The sequence below is a fragment of the Podarcis bocagei genome (genome assembly GCF_964188305.1).
Source record: "Podarcis bocagei genome assembly, chromosome: 1".
NCBI lineage: Eukaryota > Metazoa > Chordata > Lepidosauria > Squamata > Lacertidae > Podarcis > Podarcis bocagei.
The window spans coordinates 132,320,415-132,342,066 of NC_138125.1; the positions used below are offsets into that span (position 1 = coordinate 132,320,415).

Below are 21,652 nucleotides of genomic sequence, written 5' to 3' on the forward strand. Positions count from 1 at the left end.
TGGATCCAAACTACAAGAAAGAAGATTCCACCTAAACATTCGGAAGAACTTCCTGACAGTGAGAGCTGTTCGACAGTGGAATTTGCTGCCAAGGAGTGTGGTGGAGTCTCCTTCTTTGGAGGTCTTTAAGCAGAGTCTTGACAACCATATGTCAGGAGTGCTCTGATGGTGTTTCCTGCTTGGCAGGGGGTTGGACTCGATGGCCCTTGGGGTCTCTACCAACTCTATGATTCTATGATTCTATGATACTAAGACCCCTGGATTCTTTCCACATGTGCTGCTGTCAAGCCAGGTGTCTCCCAACCTATTTTAACCTACCTCACAAGGTTGTTGTGGAGCTTGTAAACCACCTTGAGCTCCAGGGACAAAAATTTGGGATAGAAATGCAATAAATAAACAAATGATAAATAATATCTGTGCACCAACGTTTTCCCCTGTTGAAATTCATTTTATTAGTTTTGGTCCAGTTCTCCAAACTGTTCAGATAATCTTGAATCCTGATTCTGTCTTCTGAGGTGTTACCCCTCCCACTTTGGTGTCATATGCCAATTTGATGACCATCTCGTCTATTATTTTATCAAAGGTAAAGGTACCCCTGACCATTAGGTCCAGTCGCGGACGACTCTGGGGTTGCGCGCTCATCTCGCTCTATAGGCCGAGGGAGCCAGCGTTTGTCCGCAGACAGCTTCCAGGTCATGGAAGCTGCTTCTGACGAACCAGAGTAGCGAACGGAAACGCTATTTGCCTTCCCGCCAGAGTGGTACCTATTTATCTACTTGCACTTTGACGTGCTTTCGAACTGCTAGGTGGGCAGGACCAGGGACCGAACAACGGGAGCTCACCCTGTCGCGGGGATTCGAACCGCCAACCTTCTGATCGACAAGCCTTAGGCTCTGTGGTTTAGACCACAGCGCTGCCTGCGTCCCCCTATTCTTTTATCAAAGTAATTGGTAAATATGTTGAACAACACCAGGCCCAGAGCAAAACCCAGTGGTCCCTTTTTCGAGAATGATCAGGAATGAGTGGTGAGCACTCTGGGTTCAGTCAGTCAACTGGCTGTGAATCCACCTAATAATAACATCATCTAGTCAATATTTTACCAGCTTCTCCTCAAGAAGATCATGGGAGACATTGTCGAAAGCCTTCCTGAAACAGAAATACATGACATCTACAGCGTTCACCTGATCCACCAAGCTTGTAGCTCTAGCAAAAGAAAGAAATGAGATTCATTTTGCATGACTTCTTCTTGAGAAACCCAAGCTAGCTCTTAGTAATTCCAGCATCCTTTTCTAAGTGCTTACAGACCCACTGTTTAATTATCTGTTCTAGGATCTCTCCTGGTATTGACGTCAAGATGACTGGTCAGTAGTTGCCTGGGTCCTCTTCATTTCCCTTTGGGGGAAAAAAGGTTCCTTCTCTGGCCATTCTGAGACTTTATTTTCCATACACAGGGTCAGGGTATCCAGAGGACTACTGCACTAAGGCAAAGATTTGCATCGTAAACGCTATCATCATCATGATATATATTCATTTTTAGATCAGCATAAGCTGATAACTGTAAGCTCAGTGTTCTTACCAAGAAATGAACTGGGGAAACCACCATAGATCTCGGTTGGATAATGAAGACCTTCTGTGGTGACGTGTCGAAGGTGTGGGATCTAATGAAAAGGTGGTGAGATATTTTGGCAAATGCAAGATGACTTCTAGACGGTGAAGTTGCCTCCCTCTAACCACTGAAGATTTCAAAGGGAATGGAGCCCTAATTGTTCTAAACCTCTTCCCCTCAAAACAGAACAAAAGAGAAGCGTCAGTGTCTCTCTTCAAGAAGCATGAAGCTATATATTGTGACTATCTGCCTTTTTTGCTTCTGCTTTGAGCCTCTTCATGGTAAGTGATCTCCACAGTCTCCCGGCAGCCATTTACTGATCAGTTTACTAGTGGAAGGTTGTGTGGGAAACAGGTAGAAGAGGAACACTGGTCAGAAAGCCTTGGTGGATAAAAGGCACCTTAGCTTTCACGGTGAACGTTCCTGCAGTCTTTTAAATGTCTCTGTGGGAAGTGGGGAGTTATTGTTTTGTCGTTTTGGTTTAATTATCTACTTGTGTTTTATTTTGTATTTTATTCTGTGAGCTTCCTGGAGATCTTTTGATGAAGGGCGGTATATAAACAGGGGCGCCGACTTATAAAAAATATTGGGGGGGCCCATATCGGGGTCCTGCCGCTGGTTCGCTCGGGTAGCCGGGAGAACGCAGTTCGGGGTGGCGGTGTTGGGGAGAGACCCTCGCTCAGGGCGCCACTAGACTTGGCGGCCGGCGGCCTATCTGGGGGGTTTTGGAGCGTATTTCGGCGGAGCGATTGGGGAGGAGGGGGCTTGTTGCCGGATTCTTCAGCTGAGCCGGAGATCCGCTGCTGGGGGTCCCTGGGCCGAGTTGTGAGCACGGCCTGCTGAAGGGAGATCCAGCCGATTGCGCGACGGGGACGGCCGGGGCTCTCCGGCTAGGGCGCGCGGCTGGCTGGCTGGCGAGGGAGCAGGTGAGGAGGAGGCAGGGGTCCTCACTCTCTTAGGAAACGCACCCGCGCGCCCGATTGCCACGAAGTCCGAAGGGTGCGTGTGTGGAATTAAAAAGCAAAAACGAGATACGGGCAGGGCAGGCAAAGAGTTTTCTGCAAGAGGATGGATGGCAGGTTGAAGAGAAAATCACTCAGGATGAGACAGTCAAATCAGCCATGATAAAATGGGCTCAGGATATTGGGTATAACATCATGTTTGAGGACTGGGAAAGGTTATGGACCACCGGAATGAAATTCACGGCATGTAATGCCTTGAAGGAAAATATTATGAAAATGATTTATAGGTGGTACATGACCCCAGTCAAGCTTGCAAAAATATATCACCTGTCTGATAATAAATGTTGGAAATGTAAGGAGGCTGAAGGGACATTCTTTCACCTCTGGTGGACTTGTCCAAAAGTGAAGACCTTCTGGGAAATGATCTATAATGAGTTAAAAAAGGTATTTAAGTATACCTTTCCCAAGAAACCAGAGGCCTTCCTCTTGGGCATTGTTGGCCAGAAAGTGTTAAAGAAGGATAGAACTTTCTTTATGTATGCAACTACAGCAGCAAGAATACTTATCGCAAAATATTGGAAGACACAAGATTTGCCCACACTGGAAGAGTGGCAGATGCAATTGATGGACTATATGGAACTGGCTGAAATGACTGGCAGAATCCGAGACTTGGGAGAAGAAACAACGGAAGAGGACTGGAAAAAATTTAAGGACTATTTACAAAAACAATATAAGTTGTATGAATGTTAAAAATTTACACGATTCGGAAACTATAGCTTCAGCAATTAGATTTGGGAAACAGGAAATTATATTTTAAGTAAGAAAAGGTCAAAATCTAAGGTAATACTATGTTTAATTTAAGATATAAGTAACTGATGAAAAGTATGTTAAATTTAGAGGTATAGTATTTGAAAAGTACAAAATAAGGTACGAAACAAGGTAATAATTTGCTGATATCTTTATTATAAAGAATGCAGGGTAAGGGAGATGCGAGGAAGTCCAGTTAGTTATATAAAAATGTGTTGAATGGTTGGTTTTCTTTTCTTCTTTTTCTTTTTTTCTTTTTCTTGTTCTTTTACTTTTTTCTTCAGTGTATGTTTCTAACTTTGTATTTGAAAACTTAATAAAATATTTATATATAAAAAAAAGAGAGAGAAAATCCTTTCGCTTTTCTGGGGCGCAGGGAAGTCTCAGAGCCGGAGGTTGGGGAAGGGACCCCCTTTGCTCTGCCCTCTTCTCCCGTCTTAGATTCGCATGGGGGTCCCCGCCCGAGCTTGCCTGGCCACCGGGCCACACAAGGGCCGCGCTCTACGCGGCACACCTTGCTAGCCGCGCAGCTGTCCTCCGCGGCTGCGGAGCGGCCCTGCGCCGGTGCCCAGCCCCTCTGGGCGCCCGCTGCGCTGCCAATGACAAGCGGGCGACGTCGCGGGCGGGGAAGGCGTCGCTTTCTTTCCCGATCCTGCATCCTCCCAGTCTTCCAGCCCTTTTTTGGGTTGGAAGCTCGTCTCGTTCGCCCTTCTCCTTTCTTCACCCTGCGCGCAATTTTCCTCCCTCGTCTCCCTCCTCATTTCTCCTTCCTTCCTTCCTTCCTTCCTTCCTGACTGACTGACTGACTGACGGGCTTGGGCTCGGGCTCAGGCTCGGGCTCGGGCTGCGGGTCGGGCTCAGGCTCAGGCTCGGGCTCGGGCAGCCACAGCGTCGGCGGTGTTGGCGATCGGCGGCGCGGGGGGATGGCCCTCCCGGGGGAGCCGGCGCTGCTCAATGGGGTTGCCAAGGAGACAGGCCGGCCGCCCCCCTCCCCCGGCCCGGCGCCCCCCGCCGCGCCGGTGCCCGTTATCGAGCTGGTGCGCGCCGGGCGCCCTATAAAAGCCGCGGACGCGCCCACCGCCGCCCGAGATTATTGGGGGGGCTGAGCCCCCCCAAACGAATTTTTGAGGGGGCTCGGGCCCCCTCAAGCCCCATGGAGTCGGCGCCTATGTATATAAATTTAAATTAAAAAATAAATAAAAACAACAGCTTTTTACATGGAAATACATTAGTTTTGAACTGAACCACTGCTTAAATTCAAAGGATGGGTGGATTTCTGCCATCATCAGTTGGTGCTTCCTGTGGTTTTTGAGGCAAAAAAGTAATGTATTTTTTTTCCTTTTTCATATACAAAGAAAGCGAACCTTTATCTGTTTATGTAACGCATATTGATAAACCTATCCTTCAACAATGCTTTAAAAACCAACTCTAGTTTTAAAAAAGCAGCGGTAGTCAAATATTTCATTATCTAATGAGTGATTCTGGAAATTTGGCTGTCTAGAAGTCAAGTCAATCAGATTTTTTTGCATTACTAAATAAGTCCTTTTTTGATGATGTAGCTAGACACTTTCCAGAAAAATACAGCTTTTTTGGGTTTCCAATTGTGGCATAGCTCCCCATCCCTTATGACCTTTCCAATATGTCGGTTCTTTTGTTAAGTAAGTGTGATGTGTACACATGGTTAGCGTGGTTCTCTCTGATTTTTGCAATAAGTTCTCCTGTGAAAAGTTGCTTTTCGGTAGGTATCCATTGCTTGTTCAATACATTTCAAATTAATAAAAACACAGTGACTCCTTTCCACTTACTTCAGAACATATCTGTTGTTGCTTACCTTTCATGCTTGGAAACTAGATATTTGAAAGACCTTCTCCTCCTACTTTAGGAGCCTGTCCAAATGTTATATTCCTCAGAGTTCCCTCTCAGGTCCACTGCCTCTGAGGTGGGGCATGTTAGACTGCAGAAAGGGTCTTCTCAGGTCACCATGAAATGTCTCCTCAAGGGAGACCCACCTGGTACCAAACTTGGTGCCTTTTCAGGTCAGGCTTTCCAGCATGTCATTTGAGCTGGTTTTAAATCACCTCACTCTGTTCTCTTCTCTCTTTGCTGTCTTAAATCCCACTATCGAATTTTATGTCTTCTTATTAATATTGTGAGCTCTGCTGGGAGCTGGTTTCAACTGAAGGGTGGCATGATTGCATTTTAAACAAAGAAATAAACAAATACATTAGGAGTTCATGTGCCCAACTAAGCAACTTCGGTCACTGAATTTTGGGACATCAGACAGAGCTCTTTCTCACTGCCCAACCCACCACACACTCTTAAATATCAATCTTTTATTAATCTTTTAAGGAGACAAAAACAACAAGAGAACAGAAATAGAGTTGCCATATTTTGAAGAGCAAAACTTTTCACATTTGCCAACTTTTACTTTTAACTATGGATCACTATGACGACTCTACCCATGAAAAAGAGGACATGTCCTGGAAAAAGAGGACAAATGGCAACCCTGCAAATTGTCCATAAACCTAGCCCTTATATAGAGCAAGGCACCTGAGAAAAGCAGAAGGGAGAGTCAGTGTAGGACAAAGGGCTTGTGTGAATAGTACATCCTCTTGGATTCTGTTTCCCTCTTGGCTGCCAAATAGCTCAGTCGGTGGAGCATGAGACTCACAATCTCAGTGTTGTGGGTTCGAGACCCACGTTGGACATTGAGATTCCTGCTACTTATTAATACTACTTATTAACACACAATGTTTGCAGAATGAGAAATGTTTTCCATGTGTGAAAAAAAACTGTTTTATTTTTAGGTGGCGATTCCTGTTCATCATTTGCATCCAGCAGAGCTTCGTTGAAAGGTACATACTTTTTTTTGGTGGGGGGGATGCTTGGATGGAATCAATCTAGCATGCCAAACTTTATTTCTCCCTCTGTTTTTACTGTTGCGGATCTAGAGATATGATACAAAAATTTAGAGGAAAGAAATGATGTCTACAATCCTGTATCACATTAGGCTGTTTAAATCTCATGCAAAGTACCGTATTTTTCACTCTATGAGACGCACCAGACCACAAGACGCACATAGTTTTTGGAGGAGGAAAACAAGGAAAAAAATATTCTGAATCCCAGAAGCCAGAACAACAAGAGGGATCGCTGTGCAGTGAAAGCAGCAATCCCTCTTGCTGTTCTGGCTTCTGGGATAGCTGTGCAGCCTGCATTCGCTCCATAAAACGCACACACATTTCCCCTTACTTTTTAGGAGGGAAAAAGTGAGTCTTATAGAGCAAAAAATACGGTAAATGGGATTAAAGCAGCCTGTGTATGGGATTGGAGCAAAGGATAACAATCCAGTATGCATGTACAGTGGTACCGCAGCTTACATACGCTTTAGGTTACAGACTCTGCTAACCCAGAAATAGTGCTTCAGGTTAAGAACTTTGCTTCAGGATAAGAACAGAAATCATGCTCCGGTGGCGTGGCGGCAGCAGGAGGCCCCATTAGCTAAAGTGATGCTTCAGGTTAAGAACAGTTTCAGGTTAAGAATGGACCTCCGGAACGAATTAAGTACTTAACCTGAGGTACCACTGTATACTTAAGCACCACTGAAATCAACAAAGATTAAGCATGCCCGATTCTGAGCCGGATTGCACTTCACATGATTTAAGAAGATTCATAACCATGGACAAGGATCTGACCAAGTCAGTTTTAAACTTTGAAATATCATCCAGAAGATCTGTTCAGAATAAACTATTTTGGCTGGTATTTCATCACATTTATAAACTGCAAGTGTGCAGCCTTCAGACTGGGTCATCAAATGATGGAGCTCAGTCCCTGGCAAGGGCACAAAAGAGCAGAAAACTGAGAGTGAAAGACTTAGAAGAACTTTAAAACTTTCTAAGGCAAATGAATGGGACACGGGTGGTGCTGTGGGTTAAACCACAGAGCTTAGGACTTGCTGATCAGAAGGTCGGTGGTTCGAATCCCCGTGATGGGGTGAGGTCCCGTTGCTCGGTCCCAGCTCCTGCCAACCTAGCAGTTCGAAAGCACGTCAAAGTGCAAGTAGATAAATAGGTACCGCTCCGGTGGGAAGGTAAACGGCGTTTCCATGCGCTGCTGTGGTTTGCCAGAAGCGGCTTAGTCATGCTGGCCACATGACCCGGAAGCTGTACGCTGGCTCCCTCGGCCAATAAAGCGAGATGAGCGCCGCAACCCCAGAGTCGGCCATGACTGGACCTAATGGTTAGGGGTCCCTTTACCTTTACCTTTTTAAGGCAAACAAATGCTTGCTAAAATTAAACTATACAGGGGTGGCCAACTCCCAAGAGACTGTGAACTACTAGCAGTGATCTACCCCCTTTTTGGGGGTTCAGGGCAAAGTTACTGAACTTTTTTTAGGGAGTAAGAAAGGAGGAAAGCCCCATTTTTGGGGAGATCAAGGCTAAGCTCTTGGGAGGGAGAAAGGGAAGAGCCACTCACAGATTGCTGAGTAAACTCCATCTACTGAGTAAACTCCATCTTCCATTCTGCAGAACAATGGAGGGCGGGGCGAAGGGGCGGGGGCAAATTCTATTTTACCAACGCTAAGGAAAGGGACCCAGCGATCTACCAAAACCTCCCAGGGATCTACCAGTAGATCGCGATCGACCTGTTGGATATCCCTGAACTATACAAATACGAACATCATCATCATCATCATCATGATTAATAATAATTTCATTTACATGCTGCCCTTTATCAAAAGATCGCAGGGTGATGTACAACATTAAAAACATATTTCATGGAGCAAAATAATAATACAACAATGAAATCAAAGGATGGTAATAGATAGCATAATAATAAAAATAGCCATTAAAATTCAAATGACTTTTTGCTTACGCAATCTTGGGAAGATTCCACTGGAAATTCTTGGCAGAGATAGTCAAGATCAGGGGGTCAGCAACCTTTTTCAGCAGGGGGCCAGTCTACTGTCTCTCAGACCTTGTGGGGGGCTGGACTATATATATATATATATATATATATATGTTTTGGTGAAAATCTACGAAAGCATATATATATATATATATATATATATATATATATATATATATATTGGGGGGGGGGGGAATGAACGAATTCCTATGCTCCACAAATACCCAGAGATGCATTTTAAATAAAAGGACACATTCTACTCATGTAAAAACACGCTGATTCCCGGACCGTCCATAGGCCGGATTGAGAAGGCGATTGGGCCGGATCCGGCCCACGGGCCTTAGGTTGCCTACCCGTGGCCAAGATGGTTGCCTCCAGATGCTGTGGACTACAACTCTCATCATCCCTGGTCATCCTAGTTGGGGCTTGTGGGAGTTGTAGTCCATCTTATTGGGTATCCTGGCCGTAGGTGGGCATAGATGTTCCTGCTGCTTATGGTAGTTCATGATGCACATGCTATAAGACCAGGGAAAACATCAGGGCTGGGGTGTCTAGAAAGAGCATAACTCCCCTCTTTATCGTTCCTCTCTTCCTCAAATGTTCTTCTTTTTAATAAAATAAAATAAAATAAAATAGAAGAACAGATGCTTGTACTTCCAATGGGATTTTTCTTTTATATGCTTATTGTGAACATTTTCATTCTCTCTCCACTTCCAGGGAATCTTCCTGCCCCCAGTGATGAATTTCCGAGAGAAAACTTCACATTTGACTGCCCTTTGCCACATAGTGCTGACATCTTCCATATAAAACTGTTCAGAGGGCAGCACAAAGAAAAAGTCTGTGATCTCTACATAGAAAAAGGGAAACCACGCATTAAAGGGAGTGACATTTGTAATCCAGTGCATTCCGGTGATAAAGTGTCATTTGTTCTCAGAGATTTGAAAAGCAAACATAGTGATACCTACATCAGCTGCCTAGAAATCTATGCTCCTGTCCCTCACTGCTGTGAAACAATTGAAAAACATCTATATATCCAAGGTCAGTAGACTGCTTTATCTTTGTTGTCCAAGTGAAAAAATGAGAGTCCTGCTAGTCATTCATCTGTGATAACAGATACACCTTATGTTGTTGTTTAGTCGTTTAGTCGTGTCTGACTCTTCGTGACCCCATGGACCAGAGCACGCCAGGCACTCCTGTCTTCTACTGTCTCCCGCAGTTTGGTCAAACTCATGCTGGTAGCTTCAAGAACACTGTCCAACCATCTCGTCCTCTGTCGTCCCCTTCTACTTGTGCCCTCCATCTTTCCCAACATCAGGGTCTTTTCCAGGAAGTCTTCTCTTCTCATGAGGTGGCCAAAGTATTGGAGCCTCAGCTTCAGGATCTGTCCTTCTAGTGAGCACTCAGGGCTGATTTCCTTCAGAATGGATAGGTTTGATTTTCTTGCAGTCCATGGGACTCTCACGAGTCTCCTCCAGCACCATAATTCAAAAGCATCAATTCTTCGGCGATCAGCCTTCTTTATGGTCCAGCTCTCACTCCCATACATCACTACTGGGAAAACCATAGCTTTAACTATACAGACCTTTGTTGGCAAGGTGATGTCTCTGCTTTTTAAGATGCCTAAAGTCTAGAAAGTTAAATCACCCTTCCAGTATAAAAGGATTTCTATACTGCATTTTTTAAAAGTGATATATGAGGTGGAGAATTTGTCTCTTGGCTTATTAATATGTTTTTTTGGGGGGGGCAGTGTGGCATTATGATGGTAAACCTACAATTCGAATTTACCAGTCAGATCTACTGTGTTGGGAGGAAAACTGCCACATTTCCCCCGAGGTTCATGAGACTAGAATGGTGGCCAGTTCTACAGCTTTCTCTGTGCCCCCCCCTCTCTCCATCTGTGACTGTGGCCTTACCCTCATGAGGGATAGGTGTGGCTGGTAGAGATGGAGTAAAAATTCGATTCAGTTTGCATTTAAAGGCGAATTGATTGAATTCACACTTCCCAAAACCATGCTCCAACCAAATTCCAAGCCATTGCTTGAAATTTGCACATTAGTCGAAACTGCCCAGGAGAAATTTAGTATGCATTTAGTAAGGCTGTTGGATTTTCATGAGGATTTTTAAACTAAAGAACTGAGTTTAAGATTGGAGAAATCATAAAATGAAATGGCAGATCCTTCCATCCCTAGTCACTAGGGCTAAGGAAGACTGGCAAAGAAAGAAGGAAAGAAGGAAAGAAGGAAAGAAGGAAAGAAAGAAAGAAAGAAAGAGAGAGAGAAAGAGAGAAAGAGAGAAAGAGAGAAAGAGAGAAAGAGAGAAAGAAAGAAAGAAAGAAAGAAAGAAAGAAATGTACAGACAATAGTGGTTGATCTTAGGCCCGAAGAGCTAATAAAAACTATTTATTTATATTTTTTTTCAGAAGATGCAGAAGATTCAAAAGTTTCAGAAGATTCAGAAGTTTCCTGCTTGTTCTCAGAATCTGCATCATGGATACTCATTGGGCTCACTGTTTTTTCCGTTGTTGCCTGCATCTTCTGTTTCACAGCATGCTGCCTGAGAAATGTGGTAAGTGTTCTGCACAGCCTTCTTCAAAGGCTCCTAACCTGTCCCTGCGAGATGGAGCGACATTTGGGCTTTCGTTCGCGAGATGCAGAGTCAGTAACACCCTCGCACACCTACGGAGTCAGCACGTCGAATGGAAACTGCTTTGATGAACAAATTTGAGCCATTTATTTACGACCGGAATTCAGTCACCAGTGACAGCAGTTTACTTTCAATTTCTCTAAGACAGAGCTGCTTATCGATTTAAAGACCTGGAGCATGAGGAAAGGGAGGGGGGGGGGAAGCTTTGTGAACATCAGCAAAAACGACCCGAGGAAGCAATCCCCCTTATTGCTTCCTTCCAAAGGAGAAACAAATAACTGGTGTGCCCTGGCCAGCTCTGAAGTCATTTGAGTGGTCTTGGTGAAAAGACAGTGAATTTTGTTTATTTCTTCTTTCACTCAATCTGGCAAAGTGCCTCAAAGTCCATTTTGGATTCTTCCTGTTTGAAAGTAGGCATCAGGGCCAGGTTACATCTTGTTTTTCCTTCATAAGGAGAAATAATAATAATAATAATAATAATAATAATAATAATAATAATAATAATAATAATAATAAATTTTATTTATATCCCGCCCTCCCCAGCTGAAGCCGGGCTCAGGGCAGCTAACAACAATAAAATAGTACAACATTCTAAAATCATTCATTCTAAAATTAATTCAGATCAAATTGAGGGCAACCATTGGGCTAGAGATTCTGTGGAGATTGCCAAAGGAGGGAGTCAGGCTGTGCCCTGACCAAAGGCCTGGTGGAACAGCTCCGTCTTGCAGGCCCTGCAGAAAGATGTCAAGTCCCGCAGGGCCCTAGTCTCTTGTAACAGAGTGTTCCACCAGATCGGAGCCACAGCCGAAAAAGCCCTGGCTCTGGTTGAAGCCAGCCTAACCTCTCTTTGGCCTGGGACCTTCAAGATGTTTTTGTTTGAAGACCGTAAGGTCCTCTGTGGGACATACCAGGAGAGGCGGTCCCGTAGGCACGAGGGTCCTAGGCTGTATAGGGCTTTAAAGGTTAAAACCAGCACCTTAAACCTGATCCTGTACTCCACCGGGAGCCAGTGCAGCTGGTATAGCACCGGGTGAATGTGATCTCGCAGCAAGGATCTCGCTGGAGTTTCTGGGTCAGTCTCAAGGGCAGCCCCACGTAGAGACTAACATGTAGACGTTAGGTCAGGTGCCCCCCTTTTTTGAGGGTGGAGATTGTGTACGTACACAAGGAAGCTTCCATTGATACCAGCTTCCTGATTTGCGTACACAAGGCCAAAAAGACAGACGGACGGAATGTGACATTCACACGTAACATTGTTCATCCATCCCAACACCAATCTGAATGTATGTGTGAATTGGTCCTTGGAGATGAACCGTAGCTTTAGCAAACCATAGAAAACCTAAGATGGGAAAGTTAAGTGTGTTGAAACCATAGCCATATCTATATACAGGCCTGGCCCACTTTGAGCAGCGAATCAGGACACACCTGCCTGGTCTATATGGATATACAGTGGTACCTTGGTTCTCAAACTTAATCCGTTCCAGAAGTCCTTTCCAAAACAAAGCGTGCTTTCCCAAAGAAAGTAAAGCAAAACGGATTAATCCGTTCCAGAGTTTTAAAAACAACCCCTAAAACAGCAATTTAACATGGATTTTACTATCTAACAAGACCATTGGGCCATAAAATGAAAGCAATAATCAATGTACTGTACTATGAAATAAATAAGACAGTATTGTAGATGATAAAAATTAAAATTATTATTATTTCTTACCTGCATGGATGATAGTCATTGTTTATCCATTTCTGCAGTCACACAATCAATCAGTAAGCTGAACTAGGTTCCACATGGTCATAAAAACAAATTAACTGAAAAAGCTTCAAAAAACAAACAAAAACAAACAAACACGCAAAATAAATAGCAAAAACAAAAGCACCAAACTTAATCCATTCCAGAAGTCCATTTGACTTTTGAAATGTTTGAAAACCAAGGCGCAGCTTCTGATTGGTCCAGGTGCCCTGGAAGCAATAGCCGACAGCCACATCAGGCGTTTGGCTTCCGGGAAATGTTCAAAAACCGGAACACTTACTTCCGGGTTTTCAGCGTTTGAGAACCAAGGTAGCACTGTAGATGGAAATCAGCAATCTAAAATCTTTAATTTCTATTTCCAGGTTTGCCGCCATGTCACGAGCTCTCATGACTACAACAATGAATACATGTCCATGGCAGCAGTGAAGCCCATCTAATAACCCACCACTCAGAGGTAATACACAATTCTATCAGTGGCGTACGGACCATGGACTAGTGGGACTAGCCTAGTTCCCCCCTAGTTCCCGGCAGGACCTTTCTGTGTACCAGGCTCTGTGTATCTGTGTGCATGTGCCTCTCTCTCTCTCTCTTTTTCCGTCTCCCTCTCCCTCTCCCTCTCTCTCTGTAAAAGCTGAAAAACTGCATGACACTGCAAAGCAATACACACACATGAGGTGGAAGTGGCTGCTTGAAGCAGAACTGCAGACCCTCTCATATTCATATATATATGTGTGTGTGTGTGTGTATACCATATTTTTTGCTCTATAAGACTCACTTTTTCCCTCCTAAAAAGTAAGGGAAAATGTGTGTGTGTCTTATGGAGCGAATGCAGGCTGCGCAGCTATCCCGGAAGCCAGAACAGCAAGAGGGATCGCTGCTTTCGCTGCACAGCAATCCTTCTTGCTGTTCTGGCTTCTGAGATTCAGAATATTTTTTTTCTTGTTTTCCTTCTCCAAAAACTAGGTGCGTCTTATGTTCTGGTGCATCTTATAGAGCAAAAAATACAGTGTGTGTGTGTGTGTGTGTGTGTGTGTGTGTGTGTGTATGGTGGTACCTCGGGTTACATATGCTTCAGGTTACAGACTCCGTTAACCCAGAAATAGTACCTCGGGTTAAGAACTTTGCTTCAGGATGAGAACATGGTGAAGTGGTGCTTCAGGTTAAGAACAGTTTCAGGTTAAGAACAGACCTCTGGAACGAATTAAATACGTAAACAGAGGTACGACTATATATATATATATATATATATATATATATATATGCAGGTTTTGGTGTCTTCGGGTGTCTTCCCGTGTAAGAGTTGGGGTGTCTAGGCGACGTTTCGACGAGGTCTCACTCGTCATCTTCAGGCTGGTGCTTTCGGCTTCTTGTTACTGGAACAGAGCAGGATCTCAGTGTTTGAGTTCCTATAAATACTGTTGAGGGGTGTGGTGTATAGCCTCCAACGTTCTGGGCAGAGAGGAAGTTCCCAGGTTAGTGTGTCTTTTCTTCTTTTGTTCATTAATTACTTGAGGGATATCTTGAGTGATTTCTTGAGTGATATTCTGAGTACCACTTAGGAGGGTCATTAGGTGTGGATTAGTTGCTAAAGCTTTCGTGTCTTGACCTCTTGACCTTGTGAAGAGTTTTTTCTGAGAAGATGGCTGTACTGCACTTAGTTGTGCTCTGGCTTGGCTTCGTGTATAGGGGCGAGCTGTGGTTTTGTGCCCTGTGTCAGCCAGATCTGTGTAGGGATTGCAGGGGGGTGCAGCATCCGGAGGTGCCACTATGGTTTGGCTACTGGATGGTGTCTGTAATTTATCTGTGGAGAGGGTCTGGGTTTGGGTCTGGTGTGGTTGATTGGAGATGGCGTTCTGTGTGCCTCTGGTTCTGGTGTCGGTTTTTGTGGGGAGGGCTATTTTCCAGATGTCTGGCAGGCGGGACGTATCGTCACGCTTGTTCATGTTGTGAGGGTGTTTCTCTATCTCGATGGCTTCCATGATTATTCTCTTGTGGTGGTGTTCCATGTTAAAGAGCAATTTGGAATCTGAAAAATTAATTTCGTGTCCTGTTTCTTTCATGTGTTGGTAAAGAGAGGAAGTTTTTTCTTCTTTTTTGAATGCCGTCAAAAAAGAAGAAAAAACTTCCTCTCTTTACCAACACATGAAAGAAACAGGACACGAAATTAATTTTTCAGATTCCAAATTGCTCTTTAACATGGAACACCACCACAAGAGAATAATCATGGAAGCCATCGAGATAGAGAAACACCCTCACAACATGAACAAGCGTGACGATACGTCCCGCCTGCCAGACATCTGGAAAATAGCCCTCCCCACAAAAACCGACACCAGAACCAGAGGCACACAGAACGCCATCTCCAATCAACCACACCAGACCCAAACCCAGACCCTCTCCACAGATAAATTACAGACACCATCCAGTAGCCAAACCATAGTGGCACCTCCGGATGCTGCACCCCCCTGCAATCCCTACACAGATCTGGCTGACACAGGGCACAAAACCACAGCTCGCCCCTATACACGAAGCCAAGCCAGAGCACAACTAAGTGCAGTACAGCCATCTTCTCAGAAAAAACTCTTCACAAGGTCAAGAGGTCAAGACACGAAAGCTTTAGCAACTAATCCACACCTAATGACCCTCCTAAGTGGTACTCAGAATATCACTCAAGAAATCACTCAAGATATCCCTCAAGTAATTAATGAACAAAAGAAGAAAAGACACACTAACCTGGGAACTTCCTCTCTGCCCAGAACGTTGGAGGCTATACACCACACCCCTCAACAGTATTTATAGGAACTCAAACACTGAGATCCTGCTCTGTTCCAGTAACAAGAAGCCGAAAGCACCAGCCTGAAGATGACGAGTGAGACCTCGTCGAAACGTCGCCTAGACACCCCAACTCTTACACGGGAAGACACCCGAAGACACCAAAACCTGCATTCCTGTACCCGTGAAAATCTACGAAAGCATATATATATATATATATATAATTTTCAGTTTTATACATTTCAATAGTTTTACAATAATCTTAACATTTCAAAACTTGACTTCCTCCCTCCTCTTTCTGCAATGCAGTTCTGCAGCTAAGTAACGTCCACAAAGATGCATTAGTGAAAATAACTAAAGAATGCGTTATATTGCAGAAAACCGCATTGCAAAAATGTGTACAATAGGCAAAACTGCATCCACGGATGTGCATAGTAGCAGAGATTGGCACTAAAATGCCAGTGAGTTTTCATGAGGACTTGTTTAGAAATGAAGAAATCACAAGCTGACATGGAAATGTGAAGGATTGAATTTAACACTGTAAAAATGAGAAACTGAGAGAAACCCAAATGCTACCTGCTACCTCTGACATTTTATTAAACCATGGTCTCATGAATTGATTGAGGAGCGGATGTTATTTTTGGTCCATCAGGTGAAAAAGTAATATAATAGTCATTTTGGGCTCACAGCTGTCCATGGAGGCACAGGTCAAATCTGTGTCCAGGGCAGCTGTTTACCAGCTCCATCTGGTATGCAGGCTGAGACCCTATCTGCCCACAGACTGTCTTGCCAGAGTGGTGCATGCTCTGGTTATCTCCTGCTTGGACTACTGCAATGCGCTCTATGTGGGGCTACCTTTCAAGGTGACCCGGAAACTACAACTAATCCAGAACGCGGCAGCTAGACTGGTGACTGGGAGCGGCCACAGAGACCACATAACACCAGTCTTGAAAGACCTACATTGGCTCCCAGTACGTTTCTGAGCACAATTCAAAGTGTTGGTGCTGACCTTTAAAGCCCTAAACGGCTTGGTCCAGTATACCTGAAGGAGCGTCTCCACCCCCATCGTTCTGCCCGGACACTGAGGTCCAGCGCCGAGGGCCTTCTGGCGGTTCCCTCACTGCAAGCAGCCAAGTTACAGGGAACCAGGCAGAGGGCCTTCTCAGTAGTGGCACCCGCCCTGTGGAATGCCCTCCCACCAGATGTCAAAGAGAACAACAACTACCAGACTTTTAGAAGACATCTGAAGGCAGCCCTGTTTAGGGAAGTTTTTAAGGTTTGATGTATTATAGTATTTTAATATTTTTTTGGAAGCCGGCCAGATTGGCTGGGGAAGCCCAGCCAGATGGGCGGGGTATAAATAATAAATTATTATTACTATTATTATTACTATTATTATTATTATTATTATTATTATTATTATTATTATTATTATTATAATATCCTTATGTCACAGGGCCTTTTAATTTCTTCCAGGTGGTTCAGAGCTTCAGTTTAAGGCGTGGCTTCTGGGGCGCAGCAGAGAGGACACTGAACAAGAAATCTCTGTCCACCGTGGAGTGTTCAGTTAGGGCCTTGTGGTCACATGCTGACATCCGCTCAAGAAGAAAACTTCTCATGCTGCAGCCTCATTTCCCTGTTGCATCTTCCCCAAACCATTCTTCATGTACGAAGCACCCAGAACATCCCCAAACTACGTTGATCAAATTTAATGGGTCTGTGTTTGCAAGGCTTTCAGGGCCAGATTAAACTAACCAGAGGACTGTGTGCGCACTATATATTTAAAGCACATTTCTCTCTAAGAATCCTGGGAACTGTAGTTTAGGCCTCACAAATAATCCCCAGCACCCTTAACAAACGAGAGGGACGGATTCAACTAACCTGGCATGCTACCAGAAGCCAGCGCAAGGGCTTTCGCTTGCACCACAGGTCTTCCCCTTCTCCTCCCTGCTCTGGGCACCCCCAGCACCTCCCCGAAATATGCTCCGGAGAATTGGGAGACCTCCCAGAACAACATGGCATGGGGGGAGAAGAGGGGGATCATTCTGTCAGAAAAGCTTTTGCTGATGGAACAGTCAGAAGAGCGTGATGTTGAATTCCTCCCAAAACTTTTGATGGCAGGTTTCCTGTTCTCCGTCTAGGGATGCAGGTGGTGTGGGGTTAAACCACAGAGCCTAGGACTTGCTGATCAGAAGGTCAGCAGTTCGAATCCCTGTGACGGGGTGAGCTCCCGTTGCGCGGTCCCTGCTCCTGCCAACTTAGCAGTTCGAAAGCACACCATTGCAAGTAGATAAATAGGTACCGCTCCAGCAGGAAGGTAAACGGCGTTTCCGTGCACTGCTCTGGTTCGCCAGAAGTGGCTTAGTCATGCTGGCCATGTGACCCGGAAGCTGTACGCCGGCTCCCTCGGCCAGTAAAGCGAGATGAACACCGCAACCCCAGAGTCGTCCGTGACTGGACCTAACGGTCAGGGGTACCTTTACCTTTACCTTCCTGTTCTCCACTTCCCCGAACCCTAAGAGCTGAGATATATATATATCAGTGGACTCCAGTAAAATAACCAGTAGTATTACGCCATTATGCTGTTGGACTATAGCCTCCTACGGAAGAATAAGAGATGAATGGAAGACACCTGAGACTTGTTGAGAACACTCCCAGCCCAAGCATTTATGAGCAAAGTTTCTGCAGATCACCCTTTTGCGTTGCATGGAGGGTGAGGGCTGTTGTTCCTCTCCCCATGGGTATTGTTGGACAATTGTGGGTCCTTCCTGGTGAGAGCCAGGAGCTTCAGGAGTGAGGAGTGTGTCATGTCGCCCCATGTCATGTGAGCTCAAGTTGAGAAGACAACACCGAACGTCTGAGCACTTCTGCTACCTGTATAAATATACACTCTGGACAGAACCAGCCATGACCTGAGAGAGTTGTTGGGGCATCTCCACCTTTCCTGGGGCTGCTTAAGAAAGAACAGCATGCTCTGAGGTGAGGGAAGGCAGAGGTGAGGGAGCAAGTCAAAGGACCACACAAACCATTGACTTCCAGTTGGCTTCAGAGGACTCTGCCACTCTAAGTTTTATGTAACATATTTGTTTGGGTGTTTGGAAATTGTAGACTGCCCTTGGATGACTTGGCACAAAGGCAGTATCTTAACTGAATGAATGAATGTTTGATAGGTGGGGCTGATGGCCTCTGAGATATTTTGGACGTGCTAGTTGTTGCTATGGTCCCCATGTGTTAGTTGCTTCCATTTGCATTGATGTTTAAGGGGGCATCTTATTCTTGTCTGTGCTGCTCTAAAATGTGGACATTTTTACTTTCTTTTTGTTGCATTTGACATTTATTTGCAGTATTTTTAGGATGTTGTAAACTGCTCCGAGGTTTCTGTAAAATATGAGGTGGATGAATAAAAAAGTATGAGGTGAATGAATAAAAAACTCTGTTGCCGCTGTCTCCCGCACAAACCGCTGGCACGTGTTCCCCCCAAAGTTGCCCATGATGGAATGCATCCCCCCTAAACCCCACCCCACCTGCCCTAGACAGAAACTTTTGGCCGAATTTCTAGCTGGAACACCTAACAGAAGGGAAAAGCCCGTGAAAATGTGTTTCCTTGTGGAAAAATAAGATATCAACGGGATCACAAGTTCATTGAGGACTGGGGAAAATTCTCTGAGTATTTGAAAAGTGTATGTGATGAGCAAACAACGCTAGTGGGTTCTAAAGAAGCTTTGTGAAAGAACAAGGAATATTGCAAGAATGCAAATATGTTCGTAAAGGTATTTTAAAAGGCGATACTAATTTTGGGAATGCGTAGATAATAAATTTAAATACGGATGATTGTCAGAGAAGCTGAGGGAAGTCCAAAAGAGCAAAATATGTTAATTGAGAATTGTTAATTGGAGATATTTGTGTAAAACTTAATAAAAAATTATTAACCCCCCCCCAAAAAAAATGTGTTTCCAGGCAAATTTGTGACACTGAGAGTCCTCTTAACACGGACAGTACAGAAGATTGAAAAGAAATGTGCTGCATAACATACGATCAGGTGTTCTGGGGAAATTATCATAGGTCAATTCATCATGCAATGAGTTTGTTATCCGCTTGTTCAATTTATGTTGCTGACTCTATACTAGCATTATGCTATGCTCTATATATTGCTATAACGCAGGCCTGAAATTTGTCTTCCTAGTTTAGCCATAGCCAAAGGCTATAAATGGCATTGACTACTGAACGTGAACAGCTTGGGTTCAAATCTTAGTTGCGTGGCTATTCCCTCCCCCACCACAGATGGGCAAATGAAGACACAGGACACCAGACTTTAGGTTAATGGGCGAAAATGGCCACAACTTTATTGATTACAGGCAAGAGTGGTATTGGCTTTAGGCATTGGCCCTACCAGACTAACCGGTCTAACCGGTGAGGGTTAAGCACCAACAGGGGGAGCCACCCGAGATGCATATCCCTAGGCGCTCCCCGAGGGGTTACCGCTCGGGGGCGCGCTTTAGGCCCTAGCCTCCGTAGGTTTCGGACGAGGCGACGCCCCTCAGAGTCCTTTAACGAACTACCCTCCAAGCCTTGGGGGAGGTGATGGCGCTCCTCCCCCCCGATCTCATCTGCATGACAATACCCCTGCCAATGCCTACCGCCACACGGGCCGCATCAAAGCGGCTCGCCGCCAATACCCTCAGCCTGTAACCAATCCCTAATGCCCTGAAAAATGTCTGCTAACCAGATATCATTGCCAGCATCAGATAGATGCACGCCATCCCTGCGATAGAGTGGTAAGTTGTCATACTGGATGCACGGGTGCCCGATGACCCGTCCACCTAAAGCAACCACTCTACGCGCCACCGAGCGCTCAACGATCCTCCTGGCTTTATTCACGGCCACGGGATTCACCGCGTCCCGCCAGCATCTCCTCTGCAGCAAAGATGACCAAAATATTGTGATGTTATCGTGGGTGGCCTTCAACCCCTCAAGGTCATTGATAATGTTCCACATTAGATCCACCCCTTTTCTGTAAGCCAGGTCGTTCTCGCCCAGTTGAATGACCAAAGCGTCGGGAGAGCCTTCTGCCGCGATTTTTCCGGCCACTGCCGGGAAGAATTCTTCCCAGCGCATGCCGCGCCTAGTGATCCAAGACACTTCAACGTTGCTGGGTAACTGCTGTGGCGGTTCAGCATCCCAGCCCCTGATCTCAGCACGCCGCTTGGCCCAATATACTATGCTGTGGCCGATAAACCACAATCGAACCACATCGGCACCTGAAATGAGAGAATAAGAAGGCCAGGTAAGGGGAATGTAGATTATTAGTGACACGTCAGGGGGGGTACGTCGTGGGGTCAGGGGAGAAGGCCGGGGGGGCTTGGGAAGCTACCGGATGTAACCCCTGTACGCGTTAGATTTCCAACGCCCCATATCCATTATCCTCTTGGCCGGCAAACCCATGTGGACCGCGGTGGTCGCTGCCCCAATGCGAAAGGAGTGTGCAGCGTACTCCTCCTGAGGAAGACCAATGGCTGCGATCGCTTTGCGCAGGACCCTCGTGAACTGGTGTTTAGATAGGAGGGAACCGTCAGCATGTAAGAAAAAGGGGCCACCGGAATTAGGCCTCACGCGCAGATATTTAGCGCCATCTTTTACCGGGCAAGGACCAGGCTTCTGCGTTGCCTGGAGGCGAATCATAGCCCCCCTGCCGAGCTGGTCGGTCTTAGAGCTGCGGATTTTCAAAACCACATGGGAGCTAGTTATCGATACGTCCCCCAGCAATAACCCTCTATTCGACCCGGCTGGGCGGTCCTCGCAGACCACCTCTCCGATGCGCAAGGCGCCATAAAATGCAAAGGAAAATGCTTTCCGTGTTGGGAAAGAAGGGAAAAGGGGCGAGCCGAGGGCTGCCCTGACCTTAAATGGCCCGTAGCAGGCCCGCCCCCGCCGCCAGCCGATTGGCTGGCGGTGCGAGGGTATGCTAATGAAGGGAATCCCCGGCTCCCGCGAGGCTGGGGCCAGCCCCGCAGGAGTGTGGGCGGGGTCGTGAGCCCGCAACCCCACCCCCTCCTGATATTCGGTAGTGGCATTGTCAAGAGGCCTGGGCTGGACGATATTTTTTATAGCTAATTGATATGTGTAGATGCAAAAAATTACTCTAATTTAAATAGATCCCACCATAGTGGCCCAGGTGACTTGTCTGTGCTTGCTTATTCTCTTCTGCCCGGATGC

At 45.5% G+C, this 21,652-nt stretch overlaps 2 protein-coding genes across 3 annotated transcripts in view; both read left to right on the plus strand.

The window, feature by feature from the left end:
- Positions 1-21,652, plus strand: part of CTLA4 (cytotoxic T-lymphocyte associated protein 4) — a 262,925-nt gene that overhangs the window by 41,668 nt on the left and 199,605 nt on the right. The window lies entirely within an intron of this gene.
- On the plus strand, positions 1,517-17,160 carry LOC308581293 (inducible T-cell costimulator-like). 2 transcript variants are annotated; one of them, XM_081183784.1, is made up of 6 exons: positions 1,517-1,887; positions 6,183-6,230; positions 8,998-9,318; positions 10,703-10,845; positions 13,033-13,124; positions 16,916-17,160. In XM_081183784.1, exons 1-5 carry the CDS (start codon positions 1,830-1,832, stop codon positions 13,105-13,107), a joined length of 645 nt encoding a protein of 214 aa, XP_081039910.1. In that variant the 5' UTR covers positions 1,517-1,829; the 3' UTR covers positions 13,108-13,124; positions 16,916-17,160. The 2 variants fall into 2 exon arrangements, with proteins under 2 accessions (XP_081039910.1, XP_081039909.1); XM_081183783.1 differs by having other exon boundaries at positions 1,527-1,887; positions 10,700-10,845.